We start from the raw sequence: 23,113 nt of genomic DNA, 5'->3' as shown, positions 1-23,113 counted from the left end.
GTTTTTTCATGAGGTGTTGCCAAATAATTTCATCGGATCATGATCAATATACAAAGAACAGTTTTCGGTGGAATTTCTTCACTTTTTACGACATCTCTACACGTTGTTGCTCATAATCTTAATTTATATAATGAGGATATCAAGTTGTTACCACCCAGTATAAAGAGCAAACTTTTGTATATTTTATCAAAAAGAGGGATTTTAAGTGATGCCAACATAGAATTTTGCTTGCACGCAAGATTAAAAGAAATTGATTTAAGTGAAAGCGATGTCACTGACGAGGCATTGGCGACAATCTCAAAAACATGTATAAACTTGGTAAAAATTGATTTAAATTCTGCAAAAGAAAGCCGAAAGACAATATCTAATGATGGAATTATTAAAATAGCACGAAGTTGTCGTTGGATTCAAGTTTTCTACCTTCGTCGGTGTTTGAACATTGGTGACGAAGCAGTGGTGCAAATAGCTGTAAATTGTAAAAGCATAAAACATCTTAATCTTGGTGGTTGCTCTGGTGTCAGTGACAGAAGTCTACAAGCGCTTGCTGAGAATTGCCCTAATCTTGAAAGCCTGAATGTCTCTTCAACCAAGGTAAAATTGGAACATGTCCACCATGTTTTTTTTTCTCAAGATAGTTTGAATAAGAGGGGACAAGCACTATGGTTTTCTATACAGTTAATGTCATAGAATATAACTAACTTCCTTTATTGAATAAAATCTTATCCTGGGTACAACGGGTTAATGAGAACATCGGCTCTTTCTCCAGCTAGTTATGCTGAGAATAGTTAAAAGTGAGGATTGTTTTCAGAAAAAAATCAGTTATTTGAATTATTTATATTTTGAAATCTTGTACCTCTGACTCCAGTGCGAATTTTATTTAGTAGAAACCAAACTGATGAGCCAAAAAATGCATATATGTCGTTTTGATAGAATAAAATGCCTGCATTATTTAAAGATTAATTTACGATTTTAGGTACTGCATTTTCCAAACTCATTTTACAGAACAGTTATATTGTAAATGTAAACAAATCTTACTTACATGTATAAACTTTTATATTTAGGTATCTGATAATGGTGTGTTTCAAATATGTAAAGGAAAATGTTGCAACACATTGACAGAGTTTCATATGGCATTGTGTCATAATATAACTGATGAAGCTATTGAATGCATTATCGAGTATTGTCGTAAAATTCGAATTTTGATATTTCATGGATGCCCAAAAATCACAGAGAATTCGAGAATAGCATTAGAAGAGCTTCTTGCAAGAGAATGTTCTAATGTGAAGCAACTGACTTGGACAGTGTATTGAGGATTGTTTGCTCAATTTGTTCTCGTGTGGCGAAGCCAGAACCAAATGTATTTGTGATAATACATATTATGTCCAACCATCATATAATTAAACTTATCTTATCGACTGTTACGGAATAAATATATATATAGTTTTTTTTGGTATTCCCAAATGGTGAATACAGTATCACTGTATTGTTGAATCACTGTGTAAAATCACTGTTGTCAGTGCTTTTTTGGAGTCTCCTTCAAAAACAAAGTTTTGTAGCATTTATCATTACAATGAAATAATACTGATATTGCCCTTGGAAGTTTCATGAATTCGTGAAGAGTCATCTGTTTTCGTTTTTAGTGTCAGGTTTTTGTTAGATTTAAAAATTAATCTGTTTTATCAATGTAGAGTAGTGCTGTGGAGTCTCAGCTAACAAGACATTTAAAAAATGACTCCGACACCCCGCTGACAAAAAATTGATACTGACTAAATACAGTGTCTACTTATTGAGTTCCTCCTAAGTTCCTAACTCCCAATTCTGTGAAAAACACATTTTGACTGATTGTCTGTTGAGAATGCTTGGTCATCTTGATGTTTCTTAGTTTATGCTTTGTGTTTAGTTTATGAAATTTTGACTTCAATAATCACAATAGAGGTATGAAATTCAAGTCTCTGTTTGTCTTCAACTTCAGGAGAGTTTGGATCCTCGACTCCAATTTGAATAAAAACATGCCAAACTCAGACTCATTGCTCTTTGTAGCTCACTATGTAGCATAGCTGTGGTGAATGATTTCTTGTCCCTTATATTTTTTCAAAAACAAGTAAATTTTGTGTGTTTTGATATTTTCATAGATGATCGTAGATTAAAGAATCCTAATTATTTATTGTACTTATGAAACTCTAATCTAAAGCCATGGCGGACATGTTTTCTGAAACTTTACAAACAGCTGTTGCAACACAAGAAGAATATCAACTTCCTTCAATATTTGAAGTTTTAGCTCAAGAAAATTTACGAGCCTCTGTGAGACCAGCTTTTGAGCACTTAACTAAAGTAAGTTTGATAAGATTTTAGGTGCGGATTTTTTTACTTTTCGCATAATCATGAGTTACTTCGACAAACAGGTTTTTGGAGAAGCTTACTCTCTCTACCATAATAATCGATAAAATGTAACTGGAAGTCATGCCTGGTTTAGACAAAGTCTGTTTATTTTAAAAGGCTGTGTGCCCTCATTACACAACACATTCTACTTTTAAAAAAATAAAGTGTCTACAAAGGGCGATTCTCGCAAAATGTGAACTTTATATAGGTAATTGTATTTGATTAGTTATCACTGAAATGTATCCAAGTTGTGAAATAATATGCAAAAGCTGTTAAATATGGGCATTGATCTAGTACTTACATATGCAGGCTGTTCTTATAGTATCTGTACAATTTCAAGGGTTTATCATGATAAGCCTTTGAATTGTGAAGAGACTTTGGACACCTTGTGTATCTGAAGTCCCTAATCTGAATTAATCAAATGAAACTGAACTTCATGCTGAAGGGTATTTAAACACCAATTATCAATCATACTTCATAATCAGCTTGTCAATAAACAATATTCTTTTAAGGTTCTTGCTTCTTACAAACCAGCAAGATTTGGTTGGTTACTAGCGTGGTATGATGAAATCTTCACAGCTATTGAGCTTTTGGTGCAACATCATTTTTTATTAGCTCACATTGCATCCTATGCAGAAATGTATTACGGCTTACGAAGGAAAATAAAAGGTTTAAAGGTGCAATCACATAACACACTTGGAACAAGAAGACATTTTTTGACCCTGGTGACTCTGTGTATTATCCCATATATTGAAGAGAAATTAAAGAAAATGTATGATAAAATTGCGGACCGACGGGAGACGCAGGGAAATCAATGCACTGTGACTATTATGGAAAGACTCATTTTTCGTTTATATCCAATTATGTTCTCATCTTGGGAATTTTGGAAATTATATCTTCAATTCAAATATGCAATTCATGAAAATAAATACCCTGATCCATTTTTGAAATTATTGAGAATAAAACTGGTTGTCGAAGATCCCCAAGCTGCTTCTCAAGCAAGGTATGTCGTTATTTTACTTATAGAAAAATTTGACTTTACTTTTCTCTAGTCATCTGATACCCATATGAAAATATGTATGTCTTGTATCCAGGTATTCAGATATGGTGAAAACAAAACCTTGTTCTGAACACAAACTTCATTACTTCAGCTTTATGGGGTTGCTTGCATTTTCTATACGTAACAGAAAAAAAGGAATCTATAAATTTCTTTGAAAATTCTACTAAAATGAAGAAAATATATTCAACACGTAAACATATGTTTATTTATGATTGTACCCAAAAGTTTCTAAGGATATGATAATCTAGGACGATTTGCACGAAAGTTATTTTCTATCTAGTATATGTTCCGCATTACTTGGGTTCTGTTCATTTTGAATCACTCTGTATATTGTAATTTTCAGTCTTTTCGATAAAACAATACAACTCATTATTAGTACGGTATATTGGCCAGCTGGCTAGATTTTATTAAACCTCTTGCGCATACTTTTTGGTAGTCTGATTCTTTTTCAATGTTTAATTTGCCTGAAAATCCACATTGTTTTTGCATGATGTTTAAAAATAAGAGAATTTTTTTGATAAACTTAAACAATCATCCATGGAACAAATAAATGAATAACCCTTTTGTTTTATAGCGGGAATGTTGTTAGCCGAGCTTTGACAAAGATGATTGCTGGTGGAGTGCATGCTGGAGTCTTTGTTCTTCAATTCATAGACTGGTTTTATCATGATGCTAATCAAGCAACAGTGCAAAAGGTAAGATATTCGGATAGTATATTCATACTTCATACATAGCATTGCAGCAAGTGACTATGCTAACTTCCTATCTGTTCAGCAATATACAAGGTCAATAGCAATTCTGCATACTTCCTTATTGTATTGTGTGTAATTTGAGGTTGTTAAAAGTTATGTATCAAGTAAAATGGAACTTTTCATTCATTCCACACAAAGCATATCGATATAAGTGCTGTGATAAAAACTTAATTGGCGGTGTTTTGCAATTTTTTGTGCATGTGTCTTTTTAGGGCATATAATACTGCTACAGTTTGATGAAAAGTCATATGTACCACGTGTACGGAGTCTGGTGAAAAATACATGGTGAAAAATACACCCTGTTTCATTTTGACTTTGACCCCAGGTTGGAGGAAAATTAGAAGCTGACTCAGCTCGGAGAAGACTAATTTTCATAGCAAAAACTTGAGCCATTGATTGCCTTCTATTGAGAAATCATACTGAATTATATAAAAAATTTTGCTCCGATCATCACCATTACAAGTCTGAAACAACGACCCAGTAAAATTTGAAATTACAACTCCACTCCACAGCCCAGATATGAACAGTGACATTTCACTCCAAGAAGATTGAGATATAGAACTTGATTCAGCCAGTATGACCTAATACTCACCCCAGCGAAATATTCCTGTATATTGGTATTATAATATACTTACCTAGTTATTTTATTTAGTTGACACAAGCACCGATTCCTCTTCCGCCGCATGAATCATGCGACAAAACAATCATTCCAGTTCGGGACAACATAACTTGCCCTCTATGCAACAGGTTTGATTCCTTCTATATATTAAAGCATGCATATTAAAATTCAAATCGTTTTGGTGTTCCCCAAGTTTAATTCAGTTCAGTGGTTCTTAACCCAGGAAAAATACCTCACCAAGTGAGGAATTTCACAATTCCCACTTTTTGTGATACAGTAGTTTTAGATATAGACCAGTGACTAAACAAAGAAATAAGCTTCGATTTTGAATCCGACCTACATTGTGCAATGCTGTATTTAGTAAGTCGAAGACAAAAATTGTTGAAATGAACTTGTTAAAAGGTTAGCGATAATATCAGAATGTAACATGCTCAGCCTGTTTGCTATTAGATTTACTATTTTATTTCTATCTATGTTCGCGTAGCATAAAATGATCAGAGCAATTGTTACAGATGAGACTGATCTATTAGCGTGAATCATTCATGAATCATCCTATTTTATATTTTGGGAAGACGACTAATAAAGTAGTATGAACAAGCTGACCAAAGATTGACAAAATACATTCTGAGAAAATATATTCGAATATGAAAAATACAATCTAAATTGGGAGCAAATTTATGTGGAAAATTACCTAAATCATCACATTTTCATGTAAAGTAAAAAATAATATAGGTCAATGCTTTTCAAAATCCCTAATTTTCAAATAAAAATGTTGTAAATTATTCCTCAATTCAGACATCCATGCACGGCGTATATCAGGGTGTACCTATTGGTATGTCATTGTCTTGAGAAATGATCGACTCAAATAATGGTATATTTTAATGTTTTTTACAGACGGAGAACGAATGACACTGCTCTTTTCACATCTGGTTATGTGTTTTGTTACGTTTGTATCTTTAAGTATGTAAAAAATAATTCAAAATGTCCAGTGACTGGATATCCCACAACTACGGAATGTTTGATAAAGATTTATAGGCCTGAATAAAGATTGGTTAATAATGAGCAAAAATTACACATTGTGCTTGGGGAAATACAATTGTTCTTTACAGGTGTCATACATTCTTATTTAATTAAACATGTTAATAAGTGTTTTTATGCAAATCTTCCACTTTTCAGTCATTTTTTAAAAATTCAAGTGCCTTAGGGCAGGGCTACTCAACTATTTATACCAAAGATTTGTATACAAAATCTTCAAAATTAATGGGTCTGTTTTTTCAGAATGATATTTCAACGTCCTTAATAAATACTTGAAGGTCAGGATTCGGCCCGCGGTCCGCCAGTTGAGTAGCCCTGCCTTAGGGTAAATTTTTACTTAATTATATTTATCTGATCGAAATGATTTTCTTTATCAAATTTCCTAATTTTCATCCGTTTCTGCAGAGATTCTTCAGATCATTCATTAGCTTTCGAAGCATCATGTAATGAAGTTTTTCACTATTTTTCTAATTATCTTTTCTTTATGCCAAATGCTGTGATTTCCATTTTCTTTCCAAATCTATGAAGTCTCTGTTCTACGAATTGAATAAAGTTGCACAATTTCTCACATGTGCACAGGTGTGATAATTTTACTTACCGTAGTTATGAATGAAAAAGAACAGTATCTTAGTGGAATTCAAAATACGGAAATCCCCGACCTAATTAATACCTGCCTTTCTATTGAAGTGACCAAAACTACCATTTTTCAGTTTTTTTGTTTTGAGTAGTTTAATCCACGATTTTTCTATTGAAAAAATTTTGTTTTCGTTAGACTTTACTAGAAGAAAATATACTTTTCTTGTGTTGCAGTATCTTCCATTGAACAATCCCAATCCCCAGCTTTTGCACGTTATTATCTTAGTCCAAAACGGGGGTGGGAAAATCTATGTTGACCCAGAGGGTGTGCAGACTGGAAAGATTAGTTGCTTCTGCAGAGTCTTGTTCGGAATGAAAATTTATTGTAAAAACTAGCTACAACTGGGGCTGGGCATTTTCGAATACCCAAGGATTTCGGAATCGAATATTTTTTTCAAATCGAATTACATGGAAGATGTCTAATTGTATTTACTGAAAACATTGAATCCATCACTCAGATGATTCCCCGAGTTGTCACCAATAAGAACCATGCAGAATTGCATTTTGAAAATATGGCTTCACAAAAAGATAGAGAGATTTACCTCAATACAAGATGATGGCGAACCGCCTATCTAAACCGATCCGAATAGTTTACTATTCAATTTCGAATGCCCAACTACGACTCTATACGGACACTCTTCCAATCACAGCCTAAGCCAACAGCGTCGTCTATGTCACTGCATCCGCAATTGATAGGATAACACGTTATCCTAAGAACGGCATGGCGACAGCTGTTTATATCGTTCATGAAGTGGTGAGCCTAGTTTACCCAATACCCTTCAATCCCACCAGTCGTTGCAACCTTTGATGATTCAAACACATACATGGCAATATTTTTTTATTAAAATCAATCAAAAAATTCGTCATCAAATTCAATCTCTTTAGAGGTTAAAGCGTGATCCGAATCATGGAAGTCGACCTTTGTACGATTTACAGGCGTTATCAGGTCATACGACCATTTAGGATAAACTCGCTTGTACAGGTTCATTAAAACTGTATCTTGCGATGTAAGTTGCGAATCAAAAGTACATTTCATGTGTCCATGCGTGCCTGAAAGGAATATATTTTTTTATTACTCAAGCACATAACTTAAATAAATTATAGCAAGAAAGAGAGTCTCGAGTATGGCATGTTTTAGTAATTCTCAACGTCTGATCCGAAGTAGAAATTTTGAATTCATAGTTTCAGAATTACAATGGTGGTGATCACGGTCGTGACAGACAATTTCATGCGCAATGTTTTGTGGTCAGTTATTTTCTCACAGCCTGGTGTAATTTTTCACATTCCGCAGTACTTACCCAATGCCTCTTTAATGTGCCCACGTCTTCCCCATTTAGTACGGAGTTCTACAGGTTTAAACCAGAGAATATCATCTGTAAAAAGTAAAATAACAGTGACTGCATCTGTTTAGGTAGGTGACAAATAAAATCAGCAAAAGCTTAAGAAATATTCTTACCTGGATTGAAAAACATATACCTAATTGTTGCAAGATGTTTGTGAATGCGGAAGGGATGTCCACTGAGGACTATTCTCTTTGTGACAACTCTATCAGGATCAACTTTGAATACATTTCCAGAGGCGATGGGTAAAATACCTGAACATACAAATCCTGCTTATTGATAGAAAACGTTCTTAGCGATTGCTTCTACAGACAATGCTTATTATTCTATAGCATGAATGCCTCATGGCGTTCCATAACTTTGAACATTAATGATTATCAACACTAGTGGCGTACAAAGCTCGAAAAGTCTTGCTACTTGAAAAATGTTTTTTAATTATAACAAAGTAGGGCGGGGCATCGTCAAAAGACGCAAATTCGCAGTCGCTGACCCACAAAGGTATTTTAGAGGTACAGATTGCTCTATAAAAAGTAATGTAGCAATACGTGCCATTAAAACCATCTTAGACATGCAACGAAACACAAATATTCAAGCATTTTTCTACATAATTCCATGTAAAACTCTTCTTAATAAAACTTTTTAACCTGTTGATGTTTCTTTAAACATCATTACGTTTGCAGGAGGAAATAAGATTTGTGAGTAAACGGAAGCAACAGAAACACTTTCTTTCTGTAAATATCTCTCCATCTTATGCTTGTCACCTAAATTTAAGAAACAAGTATTTATTATATACAATGAATGTAATTTATAATAATGAGTGGATCAATTATCATAAATATTTTATACACAGTGAATAGAATAATAAACACATCAACGGGGGTCAAATAAGTTTATAACAAATGAATTTCGTACCATTTGTATGTTGTGAGAATAGTGGTTTTGCTCTAAATCTGCGAAAACCGACATAAAATAGCATCTCGTCCTTGTTTTTCACTGGTATGTCTTCATATCGACCTTGACCTCTCTTTAGTGCCATGTGAACGACAGACATCTGAAAATGTTAAAAACTAAATATAGATCCAGTTTATTTCGAAATTTTGGGTTTAAACACCAGGAATTCAAAAATGCAAGGACCAATTAAGACAAAAGCATTGTCATATAATGTGACCATGTCTTTGTCTTCGATTTCATAGAATTTGTTTTTCGCAAATTTTTTTAAAATTTACTTGTACAAACTAACTAAATCCATAGAATGAACGAAGTGTTCTTGAATAGATATACAAAAGTACTGAGTCAAGTAGTCTTAATATTCAATGATATAAATCAACACAAATCCTACTTTTTGCTCATGAGGAAACATTCCATAAATAATGATTTGAGATGAATGAGATTCAACAAAAACCTTCGGAACATCTTCAAGATATAGAGTCACATACATTCCTTGCTGTAAAAATGATGATAAACTGAAGTAAATATTTTTGTGATAACAATTGGGCTTCTGCGTGAATAAAACTACTCTTATTTTTTCTATGGTTTTATGCAAGGGGGTTGTGTGTGGTATTCGAAATCACCTCGTACTCAAACATTCATATATCATTCGCCCCATTAAAACACCCTATACCAGCGGTTCCCAAACTATGGGTCGCGATTTATTGTACTGGTTATTAGGATCGGTGTCGATTCGAATACGTGAATCTCAAAAAAACAAAAGAAATTAAATTGAATTTAAATTCTAATCTGTGAAAGTTTTCTTTATTACGATCTTCTCAAAGGAACAAAAATTTGCTACACAAAGAATGACCATGTGGCATTTTTACGCATAGCAGTTTTGTACACTGTACAGCACTTCTTACTGTGTTTCCCCGAAATTTAAACAGGATTTAGTTTTATTTTCTTTTGAAGAATAACACTGTTTTTTTTTTTGGGAGAGGTCTTTTGTGCTCATTTATCAAAAATAAAATTGCAGAAAATCAGGAGATTTTAATAAACATTATATAAAAACCGACACCCACTGTATTTATTTGTATTTCCTATACAAAAATCAAGTGACAATATCATAATTGTGATTGTGACATCACACAATTTTGAATAGTGATGTGAACATCACCTTACCTCAGGTCATTGAACCTTTCCTCTCCCGCACATTTTAAACTTATTTTAAGGGTAGGGTTTAATTAAAATCATTTTTGAAATTCAAATTAGGTCTTCTTTTAGGCCAGGTCTTATTTTCGACAAAAAACGGTAGTTTTACGATGATTAGCCATTGCTGTGTTCTGTGTTATGTCATAATAAAACAAAAGAAAATAGAACCAACAAAGATATTTTGTTGTGGGTCGCAGCTTGGCCACAAGCTGTGATAATAAATAGTGGGTCCCAACTTTAAAAATACAGTATACATCATCATCCCCAGCAATACAAAGAAAGGTAGAAAAATGGTAGGAAGTTGCAAGAAAAATTGAATATTAATCAGTACATGGTGTATTTCTTATGACATTGATTAGCTTAGTGATCTTCAACAAGTTTTATTGATATTTGAGGACATTTTGGACAGGCCATAAACAAAACAAATTCCACGATAATACCGACTTTCCAAGATGCAATGCCCCAGGGGGCAAATATTGCCCTTTTAAAAATCTCTGTTCTGAATGATCCTAGCTTACACATATTTCTGAGATGTTATGACTGACAAAGTTGAAATTTCACAGACAGACAAAACTGAACCATGGCAACTGAAATCATGTTTGTCTGGGGAAGTTTCATTCTGGTCATTTGAAACGTTACAGGAATACAGGTGTATACATTTTCAGACAAACTTTTATGAAAAAAAATTTAATAATGCTTATGATTTTACAAACCTTAACAGCTTCGTCAACTTCAAGCATTCTCAGTCGTTTCCTAGTTCTGTTGAAGTTTTGAAATTGGAAAATTCTTGCATAATCTAATGGAAGATTTTCTTTTGTGTCCCACGGTGATGTTCTGAAACTACGTAAACCTCTGTATTTTTGAAACCTGAAAAATAAAATGAAAAATATACCGTAAAATTATATCAACCGATGTCATGATAGACATATCTGAGTAGTACAGATTGGCCTATTAAACTTGTTTCAAAACAGCGAATTTAAAAGGAAAAAAAAATTGGTTAGACAAATTTTCAAAAAGAAAACTTGACAATACTAATAAATGAGAAATTATTAAATTCAGGATATGTTTTGGGACGGGGCAGTTTGAAGGATTTGTAATAAACTGTACCTGACTCTAGCTGGCAAGTCATGGGGGGTATCAATTTCATCTGGAAACAATTTATGAGATCTTTCTTCTCTGTATCTTTCGAGAGCTCGTTCCTCCTCTTCAATATCCATTCCTTCATCGTACTGACTCATTGTTTCAAATTGATAATCTTGAGTCGATTCAGAGACACGAATTTGCTCAAATTCATCTGGATCAACCTAAACCAAAAAAAAGGAAATTTCGAAATGTTAAAAAATATTGTAATCAAATAGGAACATTCATAGGGCTGCCCAGCATATGACAACTACTGAATGGAGTATTCAATGACGGGAGGACACTACCGAAGACCAATTTGTTAATTGTACTTCTGGCAACTCGGCTTGGCGATGTGGGACATCATGCTGACTGCTGAGTGTTGGGAATACGCTTGTCACTGCACCTCTGATTACTATGCATGGGTTCGCAGGTTCATATCCTGTGGGGGATAATTATGTGCAAGAGGACTACTGGAATCCTAGATGGCGTAGGGTGGTTCACGTAACCCACTGGTCGGTTACGGCTTCCTACACCATCAAGACTATGCATTTGAATACAAAAAACCACTGGCTAACTAATCCCATACTCAACGTAGACTGGCAAACGAACGAAAGGTCGTGGTTCGCCATATGATCAGGCCACATGTTAATCCTGTAACCGCTAAGTTGTTCTCAGATAGCTGAGCAATAGATGTTGCAGGTGACCATGACCAGAAAGCTACATGAATGAAACATATGAACTCTAGAGATGGTTACCAGACAAAATAGTTGAATTTACCGTCTGTAAAATTTACAGTTTAATATATGTCGATGCAAAACATATCCATTAAAAATATTCAAAATCTCAATTTATTGAAGAGAAAATTCAAGAGAAAGGAACAAATTATTTAGGTACTAAGTGCATGTGGTAAGATTCGCTGATTAATATATGTCACAGACAAAATACAGAAGTTTTTCTGACAAAACTGATGTTCCAACAAAACATTTCTAACCTGAGAATCTTCTTCCGCAGTTGGTTTCAATTCATCATCTTCCTCCATTATTTCATCATCAGAATCCAGGTCATCTTCATCATCATTGTTTTTTTCTTCCCATTCTTCGTCACTGTCAAGAATCCAAGCAGCTTGATATTCTGATGTTCCTTTTGGAACGTTTTTCACCAATTTCTTTTTCTCTTTTATAGCTGAATAACAGATAATGTTCAAAAGCATTTCAGATAAGAGTATAGTGATGCGGAATTTATATTTCTGCTGCGTCTTATGCCACATGCCTGGATAGGCGCTCTAGAAGTATGTGTACAATATGGAGGTAACTAATTTTGTTCGCCTACTTTACATCAAGTTTTAAAAAGGGACTGAAACCTATGGGCAGGGGGTATATTCACTTGGATAACACAGACTGTCCAATTATGGCCTACCGGTAAGTGAATAAATAATCAACAAAAATTTTATTCGAAATTTGGTATTCATTTTCACTTCCTGATGAAATAAATAATTCAGAACATTAAATATTCTAAAGAAACAGCAGAGTAATCAAGAATGCGATAAAAATTGAAGCTATCCCTGATCGCTTATAAGCTACCGGTAGTTTTAAGTTCGAACAAACAAATTCATGCAAAATGTAATAAATTTATCACACTATGGTGAACAGGGAAAACGGTTGTATGAGGTGCTGCTCATGCTACTTTTCTACTATAGTAGAAAAGGAGAGCAAAATACTATATTTCAAGGTACATAAAACTTGTGCAGGTGGAGAATTGTCCATTGACGTTCATACGACGACGAAAAATATACGATCTAGAACTTCTCTAGTTTTATTAAGAATGAGCACTCTCAACAACTGACCTTCTTCTGCTTCTTTCATTTCATCTTCTGTTGGCCATGTTTGTTCTGCATCCAGTGGATCAATTACTGCTTCTTTTACGAGGGTTTCTCTCTCATCAGGGTCAAATTTTGCCAATGTCTCCTGGCTCGACATATCAATATTTGCATTGATATCAGTATCTAAACCATTATCCATCTATAAAAGTTGAAACAAATTTATTTTTTTTGTTCGGATGAAACTAAATTTTTATTCACCATAGGCTTAAACACAAACTCAAAACATGTTTCAGCTTACATGAATCTAATCAAAGCCATTAATATGGCATTTTTGTTGGCTTTATTATCTTGAGATAAATATGTAAACCTATTGAATCAAACCATTTGTATGTATCAGTTACATAGTGATATATTGACCTTGGTATAACATAGGAAGCATAGGAAGATTAGGGTCAGCTACAAGAGCCTATGAAACTTATTATCTAGTATACATAAAATGGGGGGAAAGGAAGCGAAAAAAGACAAGACATCTCCAAAGAATGTAGCTTTAACTTAACTCCTAACTGAAAAACATGTTCAAAAAATAAATTCCCAATATTTGTATTAATCTGGGTAAAAAATAAAATATACATAGGCTGAGATAAGCCAAATTTTTTCCTAGGTGTTTGTATTTGAACAGCATGCAAGTGATCATCTTAATCTGAATCGAAGAAATTAAAATTGAAGAGCAACTAACCGTAGCATCACCACCGGGAATCGTTTTTCTCTGCTTCCTCTGTAAAGAAGTTGGAGATGGATCGGTAGCGGCATTAATTCTGTTTATTTGAAAATCTCCCCAACCTACTACATGTACAAGTCTATTTACATCTAGGTTTGCTCCTCGAAGAAATCCAGTAACCTGTGTAGAACGGAAAAAGCAATATTCAGATAAAAATCGAACAATGCTTTTTAATAGGAAGAATTTCCATATTGTGTTTAGAGAGCTGGCTTATTGAAATTTTGAAAATTGTTGAAATTCCAGTGCTTACTGTCCAAAGGCTGGGCCATTTGAAAAACAATTTTGGCTTCAAAATTCCACGAAAATTTGAGATCCAATATTAATAAAAACATGACAATAGAATATTATTTTGCAACTGCTAGGTCGTTCTAATGTACATATATATATATATGGGCATGTGGAACAAAAGTTTAAAAAATACAGTCTGTTACCACTAATGGTAAATTGGTAATTAAAAATTGGGTGATAGTAGTACAGTGATCAAACCATATTTATACATTTATACTAATAAATATATTTTATCTAGCTTTTGCCTACATATCTTGCCTACATATTTTGGCATTACAACTCGGAGATCTCTGGTTGAAGTCCATGAACTAAGATTGGATACGCAGAGAAAATTCATTTCAACTTACAGCTAGCATTCCTTTATCTTCACCATCTTTACATTCAAAAGTAAAATTGTCCGCTAATAGATATGGTCGTTGCTGTCGAAGATTAACACTCTTTCGTTTTTGTTCCGCAACCTGAAAAATAGATTTGTAAAACATAAAAATCAAAAAAAGTTCAGTATTCAGTCTTCACAATTTCGAATAATTCGAACTTCTTTTGAAATTTTGCAAAGCAATTCATATTTACTACTCGTTCTATAAGTGCAGCTAATAATATTTTCTGTCCTGTGATCTAATGTTATAAAAATGTTATTTTTAGTGATTCAACAAAACAAGAATGTTTTAAACAAACAATAGAAATTCCAATATACAGTAATATCAAAGATTTTCCCCCGACTAAAACAGCAAAATCTGTGTTGGACCCATGACTAACATAATTTATGCCTAAAATTTTCAGACAACAAATTTGTCAAAAATTCGTCATTTTAAACATTAAACATCTGATGGTCAGACATGTAATGGAGATCATCTATCTTCATCCATTCTCCAGGAAAATATAAGTAAATACATAAATTCCTACCCACCGTTCTTAGCATTAATAAGACATCTTGTTCTGTATCAACATTATGAAGCTTAGAATCCGGAAAATTCTTCGAAATAGATTTGTGAATCATTTTCTTTGTTTCTGATCTCTTTTTTATGGGAACTTTATCGAGACCCATCGTTGTCAAAACTGCAAAAAAAATCAGAAATTTGTGTAAGACTCTAGATTTTGCTATCTGTGAATTTGATTTTGTGATATTTTCAATTATTAAAAATTAAAATTATATACATGGTTAACCAAGAGATATCATGACTCTTGAGTTCAAGCATATATTATAGCTTCTAACAAATAATTAGAATACATAAACCAAACATTTTCCTCAGACAAAAGATTTTCTAGCAAATGGCATCGATATCAACTAATTGGGTAATGCCGAATTGCTAATCTGTAATGTCTAGTTAAAATACTTGAGTAAAAGCTTGTTCAAAGACTTGCTCAGTGAATGTACCAAAAGATAACCATATCATAATACCTGAAGAAAACGAAACCACACAAAAACAAAATATAATGGACTGATTAACTACCTGAAGCTGACAAGCCCTGAGCAAATAGGGTTGATAATATAACATGTCCTTGGGAATCTATTGGATCTTCAGATTCTACAGACAACAGAAACAATATGGTGTCAGCAACGAGTCCACAATCAAGTATATCTGGCAAGGATGGAGATGTTGGAGAAATAAACTGTGGAAATGAAGAAAAAAAATTGTTAATACATGTTTTCACATCTGAGATTAAACAAGGCTATATACACAAGCCGTCACTGTTATGTTATATTAGTTTTAAAAATGACAGGATTTAGTCCTGCTTTTCTTATACAATTTATTGTATATGTATAGCATATGGCTTCATCAACCTACTAGCATTTGCTGCGCTCATTTGAACTTCTCCGATTACTTCTCATCAAGGTATATAAATATGCGCAATAACAATGTACGTTTAAAAAAACATTAATACTGTGAGCAGGGTTGTCCAAAACGAATCGAATATTCGAATATATTCGAATATCATGGTATTCGAATACCTTTTCGGCTGATTTTCGAATAATTCCGAATAGTAGCCACTTTTCGCCGTAAACGTGGTGTTTCGTTTTACGGGAATCTTCAAACGACTTTTTACGCTGTCTCACGTATTGTAATGACGATGAAATAGAATCGGCACTTTGATTGTTTATATTCTGTACGATCGTACGTCGCATAGTGTTGCGACACATTTGCACGTTTGCGTGGGTGGACATTGCCGACATTCGTCTACGAGGCTTTTAATTTACAAATTCATTTCCATCACGTCGAAAAATTGACAATTACCGCTTTACTAGGCCCAATTTTTTGGCCTGATTTTTTTTTTGGGGGCGTCTAATTGAGAAAGTATGCTTATTTTATTTCTATGTGGCCTGCTTATTAGTCTTTTCAAGCATGATTTGTGTAACCTCATATTTGGGTCTTAGGGTCTGCCAATCATGATATTTAATCGCAGGCCGGTTATCGTTACTTTAAAGAGAAACATGGCCACCGAGTGAAAGTGATTTGTGACCCTTTCGTTTTGCCGATTCAACACGATAGGGACAGGAAAACACAGCTGTGAAATAACCCGTGGACGTACAGTGTAGTACTTATCACATTCCAAAATTATTTTAACATTCGGGTTAATAGATTGTCCAAAATGATTGCCGCTTTACAACTTAAATTTACCGCTCAATTGTTAAAAATAGTTAATTCTGTGAGTATGATTCTACCAAACTAACATGATCTGGTTCTAAACATATAAAATTATTAGCGCATATCACAGGGACACATTTTTCTACCAGTCTTATTGGAGGCCTATATGGAAAAAAAACTTTTTTGAGTGCTGAAAATAGACATCGTCCTATTTGCCATGTGGACTTATTAGCCGGGAAATACGGTATTTATAGCCGTCATTGTTACGATATCCAATAAATTGGCACAAGTTGGAAAAACAAGTTGATTTATTAGAAAATAATTTCTGGCAAACAATTTTGATAACGATAGTTAAAAGTATCGATCCTTTACCAGGATGATTTTTTGTTGCGCAAAATAATCCAATCCTTGACTGGTACCAGCATTTAAAATGTCATGTCGTATTAATTTAATTCCGTTCAACGTAACTCATTGTTGTATGGACAATCTGTGGACATAAAATGTGTGGTAAATTGACCGATATTATTAAATATTGATTCCTATTTTCATATTGAGAAAATAATGAAAGTATTAATACCAAATACCACGGGTATTTGTGGACATGAAATACGTGGTAAACTGCCCAATTATATTTAATTTTGGATTCGTATTTACAAAATAATAAAACTATTATAATTCTAAAATGCAACGGCGATCTGTGGCCTTAAAATGTGTGGTAAACTGCCCGATTTACCAACATTTGAGTTATGATTATAGAACTAAATTAACACGGTAAGGCATTTTAAATAGTGGTATCAGTCATGGATTCGAATATTTTACGCAGCACAAAATCATCCTAGTAAAAAGTCCATACTTTTAAATACAAATCAATGGCAACCATTATCCAAATTAGTTCCCAAAAAGCGGGATAAAGTATAAATTCTTTCTCCGACTTGTGACAATTTTTTCGTGAGTGCGAAAATAAGAATCAAAAACTAATTATATTCGGCACAATATCACGGCAATCTGTGGACATAAATTGTGTGGCAAACTCGCGATTAATATTAATTTTTGATTCCTATTTTTGTATTTACAAAATACAACGGCGATCTGTGGACTTAGAAAAGTCGGAAAAATAACTCATACTTTATCCCGCTTTTTGGCAAATAATTTGGATAATGGTTGATATTTAAAAGTATGGGCGTTTTACTAGGATGATTTTGTGTTGCGCAAATATTCAAATCCATCACCGATACCACTATTGCCGTATTAATTTAATTCTGTTAACATGACTCAAGGTATATAAAATATATACTGCAATAATCTGCAAATATGAAATGCCTGGTAATATAACTAGGTTGTAACTTGTAGATAGCAGTTATTCCATTGCTTATTGTATGGAAATTCCTACATACATTTAGATAAGCTTCAATTAGTGAATTTTTTTTTCGAAGTATTCGAAATTTCATATTCGAAAAAAATAATTTCGAATGTATTCGAAATAGTGAACTATTCGGTATTGGCCATCCCTGACTGTGAGCAACGATTCCATTGGGACTTTTCATTAAACCGAACATCAAATTTGATATTCCAAAAATACATAAATATTTTAGAGTAGCATTTAATTATTTATTAAATGAACAAGATTACTGCTATTTGTGAAATTTGCCAAGTTTGCGCCAAAATGATGACTTATATCAAATTGTATACAGTAAACTTGATTTAGGTATGAAAATAGGACCTCCGATAGTATGTGCACCAAAATGGCGCACAACCTGAATATAGTATGTGTTCCAGTTTAGGGTTCAGGCTGTGCGCCATCTTGATGCAAATAACTTCGGGAGCGCCTGAAAATAAGTATAAACATTTTTTTGTAAAATAGATCATTTAGTACACTGGTTCTCAACCAGTGGGCCATGGCTCACAGCTGGGCCACAGGAACATATTCAGGTGGGCCACAGCCCACAGACCTATCAAAAATTGCTTCTGTTGCTGATAAAGTTAGTTAAATCTGATGGTAGTAACAATGGATGATGCTGTTAATTATTATTAAGATGAAAATGTCTATTTTCGCAGAAAGAATTCTATGTCTGTATATTCTTTGTAAAGTTTTCTATTATATCTGAACATGCTAGTTGTTTTCAAAAAAGAAAACATTCTTGATGCTTATTGCTTACAGTAAATCGGTGCTTCAATCTTGATACATTTATAGTAAATCCAGCAGATTTTAACTTGGAGTCGCGAACTGTGGCTTGTTCCTCATCAATGTTTCGAATCTTTTCCAACAACTCCCCAATATCTGTATCTTGATGTAGTGGAATGACAGCCACAAGGTGTGGAGGTGCATTCCTGCTGCCAATGTTCCGCTTCTTTCTCAAAACCTAGAATTAAAGTGATATAACATTGAAATTGGTGCCTAACATACATGGAATTCGGGTCAGACAGAATTCGAGTGTCACTCTCACCCAGCCTGTTGTCATCTTACAAGAATTGACCGAAGCCACAAGTCAAAACTAGAAACTATCTGCAAATGTCTTGGATGAATAGCATTAGACAAATTCTGGCAGATGTCAGAAACAATACCTTAACCTGATGAACTGATGGAATTCAATTCGACCTTGTTTTACCACAATGTATAAAAAAAATTTCCTTAAATGTGTTCCAATGCAAAAACAGAAAAGCGAACGATGCCCGCCCATAAATTATATTCAACTCAAATTGGGACGAGTCAATACTCGACTTAGACCTTCTAAATATGAATGAAATGCTTTTGAAACTACTTTTATAATTAATATTTCAAGAATAAGGCAGTTGATAAAGATGTACAGAACAAGCTCTAGAGATTCCAATCACCTCTTCTCTTTTCTTTGCTCGAATTTGCAAAGCATGATGTCTTCTGTCAACCTTTCTTCTCTCTTTCAAGGCTTTCTTAGTAAGTGTCCTCACAGATACCCTACCTGTTAAAGAAGTTTTAAATTATAGGATCTATTAGAGTTTAGCATCACAAGTACTTCTGGTGGGCGTGGCATAACCACTTTTGCATATGCTATTCCAAACCCCTATCTGACTACGCCATCCAAAAATTATGTCATACGACAGCTCAATCCTGTCAGAGAACTTGCCAAAGTAAGGCTTTTATCGCCCAAAATGATATCTGCACTGACAATTACTGATCGTTGCAGCGAGAAAATAAGAAAGAGTATGCACAATCTGGGGGACAGTCCATGTGTTTGTGTGGGCCTTGTCACATCACTGTGACATATTTCTTGGATGATTTAGTTAGGTGGAGGATAGAAATGACATATGCAAATATTGTTGAGCCATGACCCCTAGAAGTAATGTGGAACTAAACTACAGCAGATCCAACTTATTTATTATGTTTCCAAAAACATGCGGTATACAAAAAGTATACACCATCCAATGGGGTCTGACCCACAAAGGATTACTATGAAATTGAATAACAAGATGAAGCTTACAACTGAAACCAATTTAAATCAGAAATAGCAAAATGGACCCAACTCTGTGCCTGTTTTAGATTGAAAATATCACATTTCAGCTTCTGATTCAAAATGTACCAAATTAATTGGACAATATTATACAGAAGTCAAAAGATCCCAAATCTTACAAACTGAACAGCGACTCCCTACAGCTTGTCTACAGTTTTGTTTAAAGCAGAGTACCTCAAAAAACAGGGGTCTCGTGTAGTTTTGTACCTAACGTACTCCTAGTGGGCGTAGCATAACAATTTTTTGACATGTCAATCCTAGCCCCCACCTGACTGCGCCATCCAAAAATTACGTCACTACGACGTCACAATCCCGCCATAGAGCTTGCCAAATACACGCGTGATCGCCCAAAATGGCATCGGCGCCGACGATAAAGAACTGACTAACGTCAGCGATCTTTCTCCTATCGAGATCGATGTGACGAGAAAACGAGAGAAATAGCTGTTCGATTACGGGTTCTCGTCTGCGCGTCTTGGGTGACAGTTCGTATAGTTTGAAGGGCTCTATTACATCACTGTGACGCAATTTTTGGATGGCGTAGTCAGGTGGGGGTTAGGATTGATACGTGAATAATTTGTTATGCTACGCCCTCTAGAAGTACGTTAGGTACGAAACTACATGAGACCCAAAAACAGTAGTGAAGAAAAGCGTTTATAATGAGGTATCCAGAACATTTCAGGTTCAGTTGACTATTTCAGAAGGATTTTAGAGTCTCATGTAGTTTCTTACCTAACATACTTCTAGTGGGCGTAGAATGGCAATTTTTCATGTATCAATCCTAACCCCAACCTGACTACATCATTCAGAAATTACGTCATTACGACATCACAGTGACGTAATAGAGCCCTTCAAACTATACGAACTGCCATCCAAGACGCGCAAACGAGCACCCGAAATCGAACAGTTATTTCTCTCGTTTTCTCGTCGCAATGATTCCAATAGGAGAGAGACCGATAACGTCAGTCAGTTCTTTATCGCCAGCGCCAATGCCATTTCGGTCGATCGTGCGTATATTTGGCAAGCTTTATGACGTGATTGTGATGTCGTAGCAATTTAATTTTTGGATGACGTAATCAAATGGGGGTTAGGATTGACATATCAAAAAATTGTAATGCTACGCCCGAAAGCAGGAAAGGGTACGAAACTACACGAGACATACATAAAAGCATAATGCAAATAATATCAGAATATTCTGAAAATATTGCAATTATTTTTGTTTCACACACTTACATTATTGCAAAAACCAACCAGATTGGTTTTACTTGCAAATCATATTGCCTCAAAGTATCTTAGGTTAATTTGCACATGGTCGTGAAATAAATAACTTACTACTGTACTAGGCTATGGTATACTACTTGCCTTTATTTTCCAAATCGATTTGGCCTTTGCTGCGATGTCTCCCAGTTTTATGAGGCTTGTTCTGCTGTTTCCATATTCCCGCACGATGCGATTTCTCCTGCTCATCAACCATTTTATCTCTTATTATTTGAAGTTCCAATGGTTGAAGTCGCGATCACCTGTCCAAGCAAAATATGTTGAGCTGACAAGCACACGAAGACACGTGTGTTTGTTATGAATCAACACCATTGCGAGTTGTTGCATTTTCAGGTTACAGTTACTCCATACCGGAAAATAATTAGTTTTAATTTATAAGTTATATTTACTTGGTTATATATTTTTATTTATTTTTTTACTAAATTAATGCAAATAAAATCATTTTCATAAAGTTACTTGTTTCTAACACGCCGAAAGATGGCAGTATCCTGAAGAGGGCGCTGTTGTGTTTTCACGTCTCTTCTGTCTTTTGCTTTAGGATTTCTTCACGGTGGTTTGTACTGTAATAGTTATGGCTAAACGTACAAAGAAAGTTGGAATTGTGGGGAAATATGGTACCCGTTATGGTGCATCACTCCGTAAGTTGATCAAGCGTATGGAAGTATCACAACACAAGAAGTACACTGGTCCCAGCGGAAAAGATGACCTCCGAAGATTGGCGGTTGGTATTTGGCACTGCAAATCTTTGAACAGAAAAATTGCTGGAGGCGCCTGGGTCCCCGAAACAACAACAGCTGCCACCGTAAAATATGGAATCAAGCGTCTTAGAGACCAAAAGGAATCCTAAACATTGTGGTTTATCATCTAACTCGATAATAACATCAAATTTTCAAGGGAATAAAGACTGCTTGAAGCCTTATTGTGTTTGTTTTATGTTAGATTGGTGGGTATAAATGCAGAAAGGGTCCAATTTAGTGCTTTAGTTCAATTCAATTGTATTCTTGCTTAGATGGTTAAGAGTCTAATGAAAGATAGAAGACTACCGTAGTGCTTTTGCCCAGGATGTCCAAAATCAATCATGATCTATTATTTGAATATGTTTTAGTTAATTATAGCCTACTGGCCTAGGTATTTGATAAGATTATCCCTAATTATGAAAATGATTTAGTATATTCTCATAAAATTGAAAAACTTATATTATTCTGTCCAATTGCAGAATTGGCAGATTGGTATCGGATGCTCAGCTCATGCTTGTTAAACTTGTGCTAATGCCACTGCGGTAGTCTAGAAAAGCAGCCATAAAATTGAAAAGTTCATCTTAACATTTTTGTAATGTAAGAACGATCTCTCTAACTACAGAAATATAGGCTGCAATGATTTGTGAAAATGATTTAGTTTATTCTCATAAAATCAAGAAAATTATATTATTCTGCCCAATTGGTGTCGGACGCTTGTTACCCGTGATAATGGCACTGCGGTAATAAAGCAGCCACCAAATTGAAAAGTACATCTTCTTAAAATCTCTGTAATGTAAAAACAATCTCTGAATATAGGCTACAGTGATTTGTGATAATTTAACAACTCAATTTAGAACATATAATATCTGAATATTCAAAAATATTAGGCCATTTCGAAATATTTTCAAAAATAGCCAATAGGAGTACCTACAGACCTATGTCAGGGGTTCCCAAGCTTTTTTCAGGACAAACCCAAGGACAATTTTCAAGTGTCCAGTGCGACCCCAGGTCAATATATATATTTTTCATGGAACTTTAGAGCTTCCTTCACTGGACTGGAG

General features: G+C 34.4%; 3 protein-coding genes across 4 annotated transcripts; 2 read left to right on the top strand and 1 right to left on the bottom strand.

Annotated features, from left to right (window-relative positions):
• The first annotated feature begins 39 nt into the window (after positions 1-39).
• On the top strand, positions 40-2,133 carry LOC120330473 (protein AMN1 homolog). Its single transcript, XM_039397433.2, has 2 exons — positions 40-591; positions 1,062-2,133. Exons 1-2 carry the CDS (start codon positions 40-42, stop codon positions 1,308-1,310), a joined length of 801 nt encoding a protein of 266 aa, XP_039253367.2. The 3' UTR covers positions 1,311-2,133.
• On the top strand, positions 2,082-6,413 carry LOC120330475 (peroxisome assembly protein 12-B-like). The gene is made up of 5 exons (XM_078118415.1): positions 2,082-2,331; positions 2,892-3,382; positions 4,014-4,134; positions 4,844-4,938; positions 5,705-6,413. The coding sequence occupies exons 1-5, from the start codon at positions 2,194-2,196 to the stop codon at positions 5,853-5,855; spliced, it is 996 nt and encodes a 331-aa protein (XP_077974541.1). The 5' UTR covers positions 2,082-2,193; the 3' UTR covers positions 5,856-6,413.
• An 891-nt stretch (positions 6,414-7,304) lies between these two features.
• On the bottom strand, positions 7,305-22,219 carry LOC120330419 (pre-rRNA-processing protein TSR1 homolog). Of its 2 annotated transcripts, XM_078118414.1 has the most exons (18): positions 21,772-22,219; positions 21,396-21,557; positions 19,388-19,487; positions 18,712-18,915; positions 15,422-15,581; positions 14,878-15,026; positions 14,318-14,428; positions 13,641-13,802; positions 12,929-13,103; positions 12,077-12,267; positions 11,071-11,267; positions 10,677-10,830; positions 9,161-9,265; positions 8,734-8,872; positions 8,466-8,582; positions 7,938-8,075; positions 7,780-7,854; positions 7,305-7,531 (listed from the first exon to the last, which is right to left on the bottom strand). In XM_078118414.1, the coding sequence occupies exons 2-18, from the start codon at positions 21,509-21,511 to the stop codon at positions 7,329-7,331; spliced, it is 2,496 nt and encodes an 831-aa protein (XP_077974540.1). In that variant the 5' UTR covers positions 21,512-21,557; positions 21,772-22,219; the 3' UTR covers positions 7,305-7,328. The 2 variants fall into 2 exon arrangements, with proteins under 2 accessions (XP_077974540.1, XP_077974539.1); XM_078118413.1 differs by lacking the exon at positions 21,772-22,219 and having other exon boundaries at positions 21,396-21,622.
• Between the last annotated feature and the right edge of the window lie 894 nt (positions 22,220-23,113).

This window comes from Styela clava, chromosome 12, assembly GCF_964204865.1.
Source record: "Styela clava chromosome 12, kaStyClav1.hap1.2, whole genome shotgun sequence".
NCBI lineage: Eukaryota > Metazoa > Chordata > Ascidiacea > Stolidobranchia > Styelidae > Styela > Styela clava.
This window is presented reverse-complemented; position numbering and strand designations above follow the sequence as displayed.

Excerpts from the sequence above, each read along its gene's own strand:
- LOC120330473 (XM_039397433.2), top strand. The coding sequence starts at position 40 with ATGATCAATATACAAAGAACAGTTTTCGGTGGAATTTCTTCACTTTTT. Across the intron at positions 592-1,061 it reads TGAATGTCTCTTCAACCAAG|GTATCTGATAATGGTGTGTT; the intron begins GTAAAATTGGAA and ends TTTTATATTTAG.
- LOC120330475 (XM_078118415.1), top strand. The coding sequence starts at position 2,194 with ATGGCGGACATGTTTTCTGAAACTTTACAAACAGCTGTTGCAACACAA. Across the intron at positions 3,383-4,013 it reads CAAGCTGCTTCTCAAGCAAG|CGGGAATGTTGTTAGCCGAG; the intron begins GTATGTCGTTAT and ends TTTGTTTTATAG. Across the intron at positions 4,135-4,843 it reads ATCAAGCAACAGTGCAAAAG|TTGACACAAGCACCGATTCC; the intron begins GTAAGATATTCG and ends TATTTTATTTAG.
- LOC120330419 (XM_078118414.1), bottom strand. The coding sequence starts at position 21,511 with ATGGTTGATGAGCAGGAGAAATCGCATCGTGCGGGAATATGGAAACAG. Across the intron at positions 15,027-15,421 it reads TCAGGGCTTGTCAGCTTCAG|TTTTGACAACGATGGGTCTC; the intron begins GTAGTTAATCAG and ends TTTTTTTTGCAG. Across the intron at positions 12,268-12,928 it reads AATGAAAGAAGCAGAAGAAG|CTATAAAAGAGAAAAAGAAA; the intron begins GTCAGTTGTTGA and ends TCTGTTATTCAG.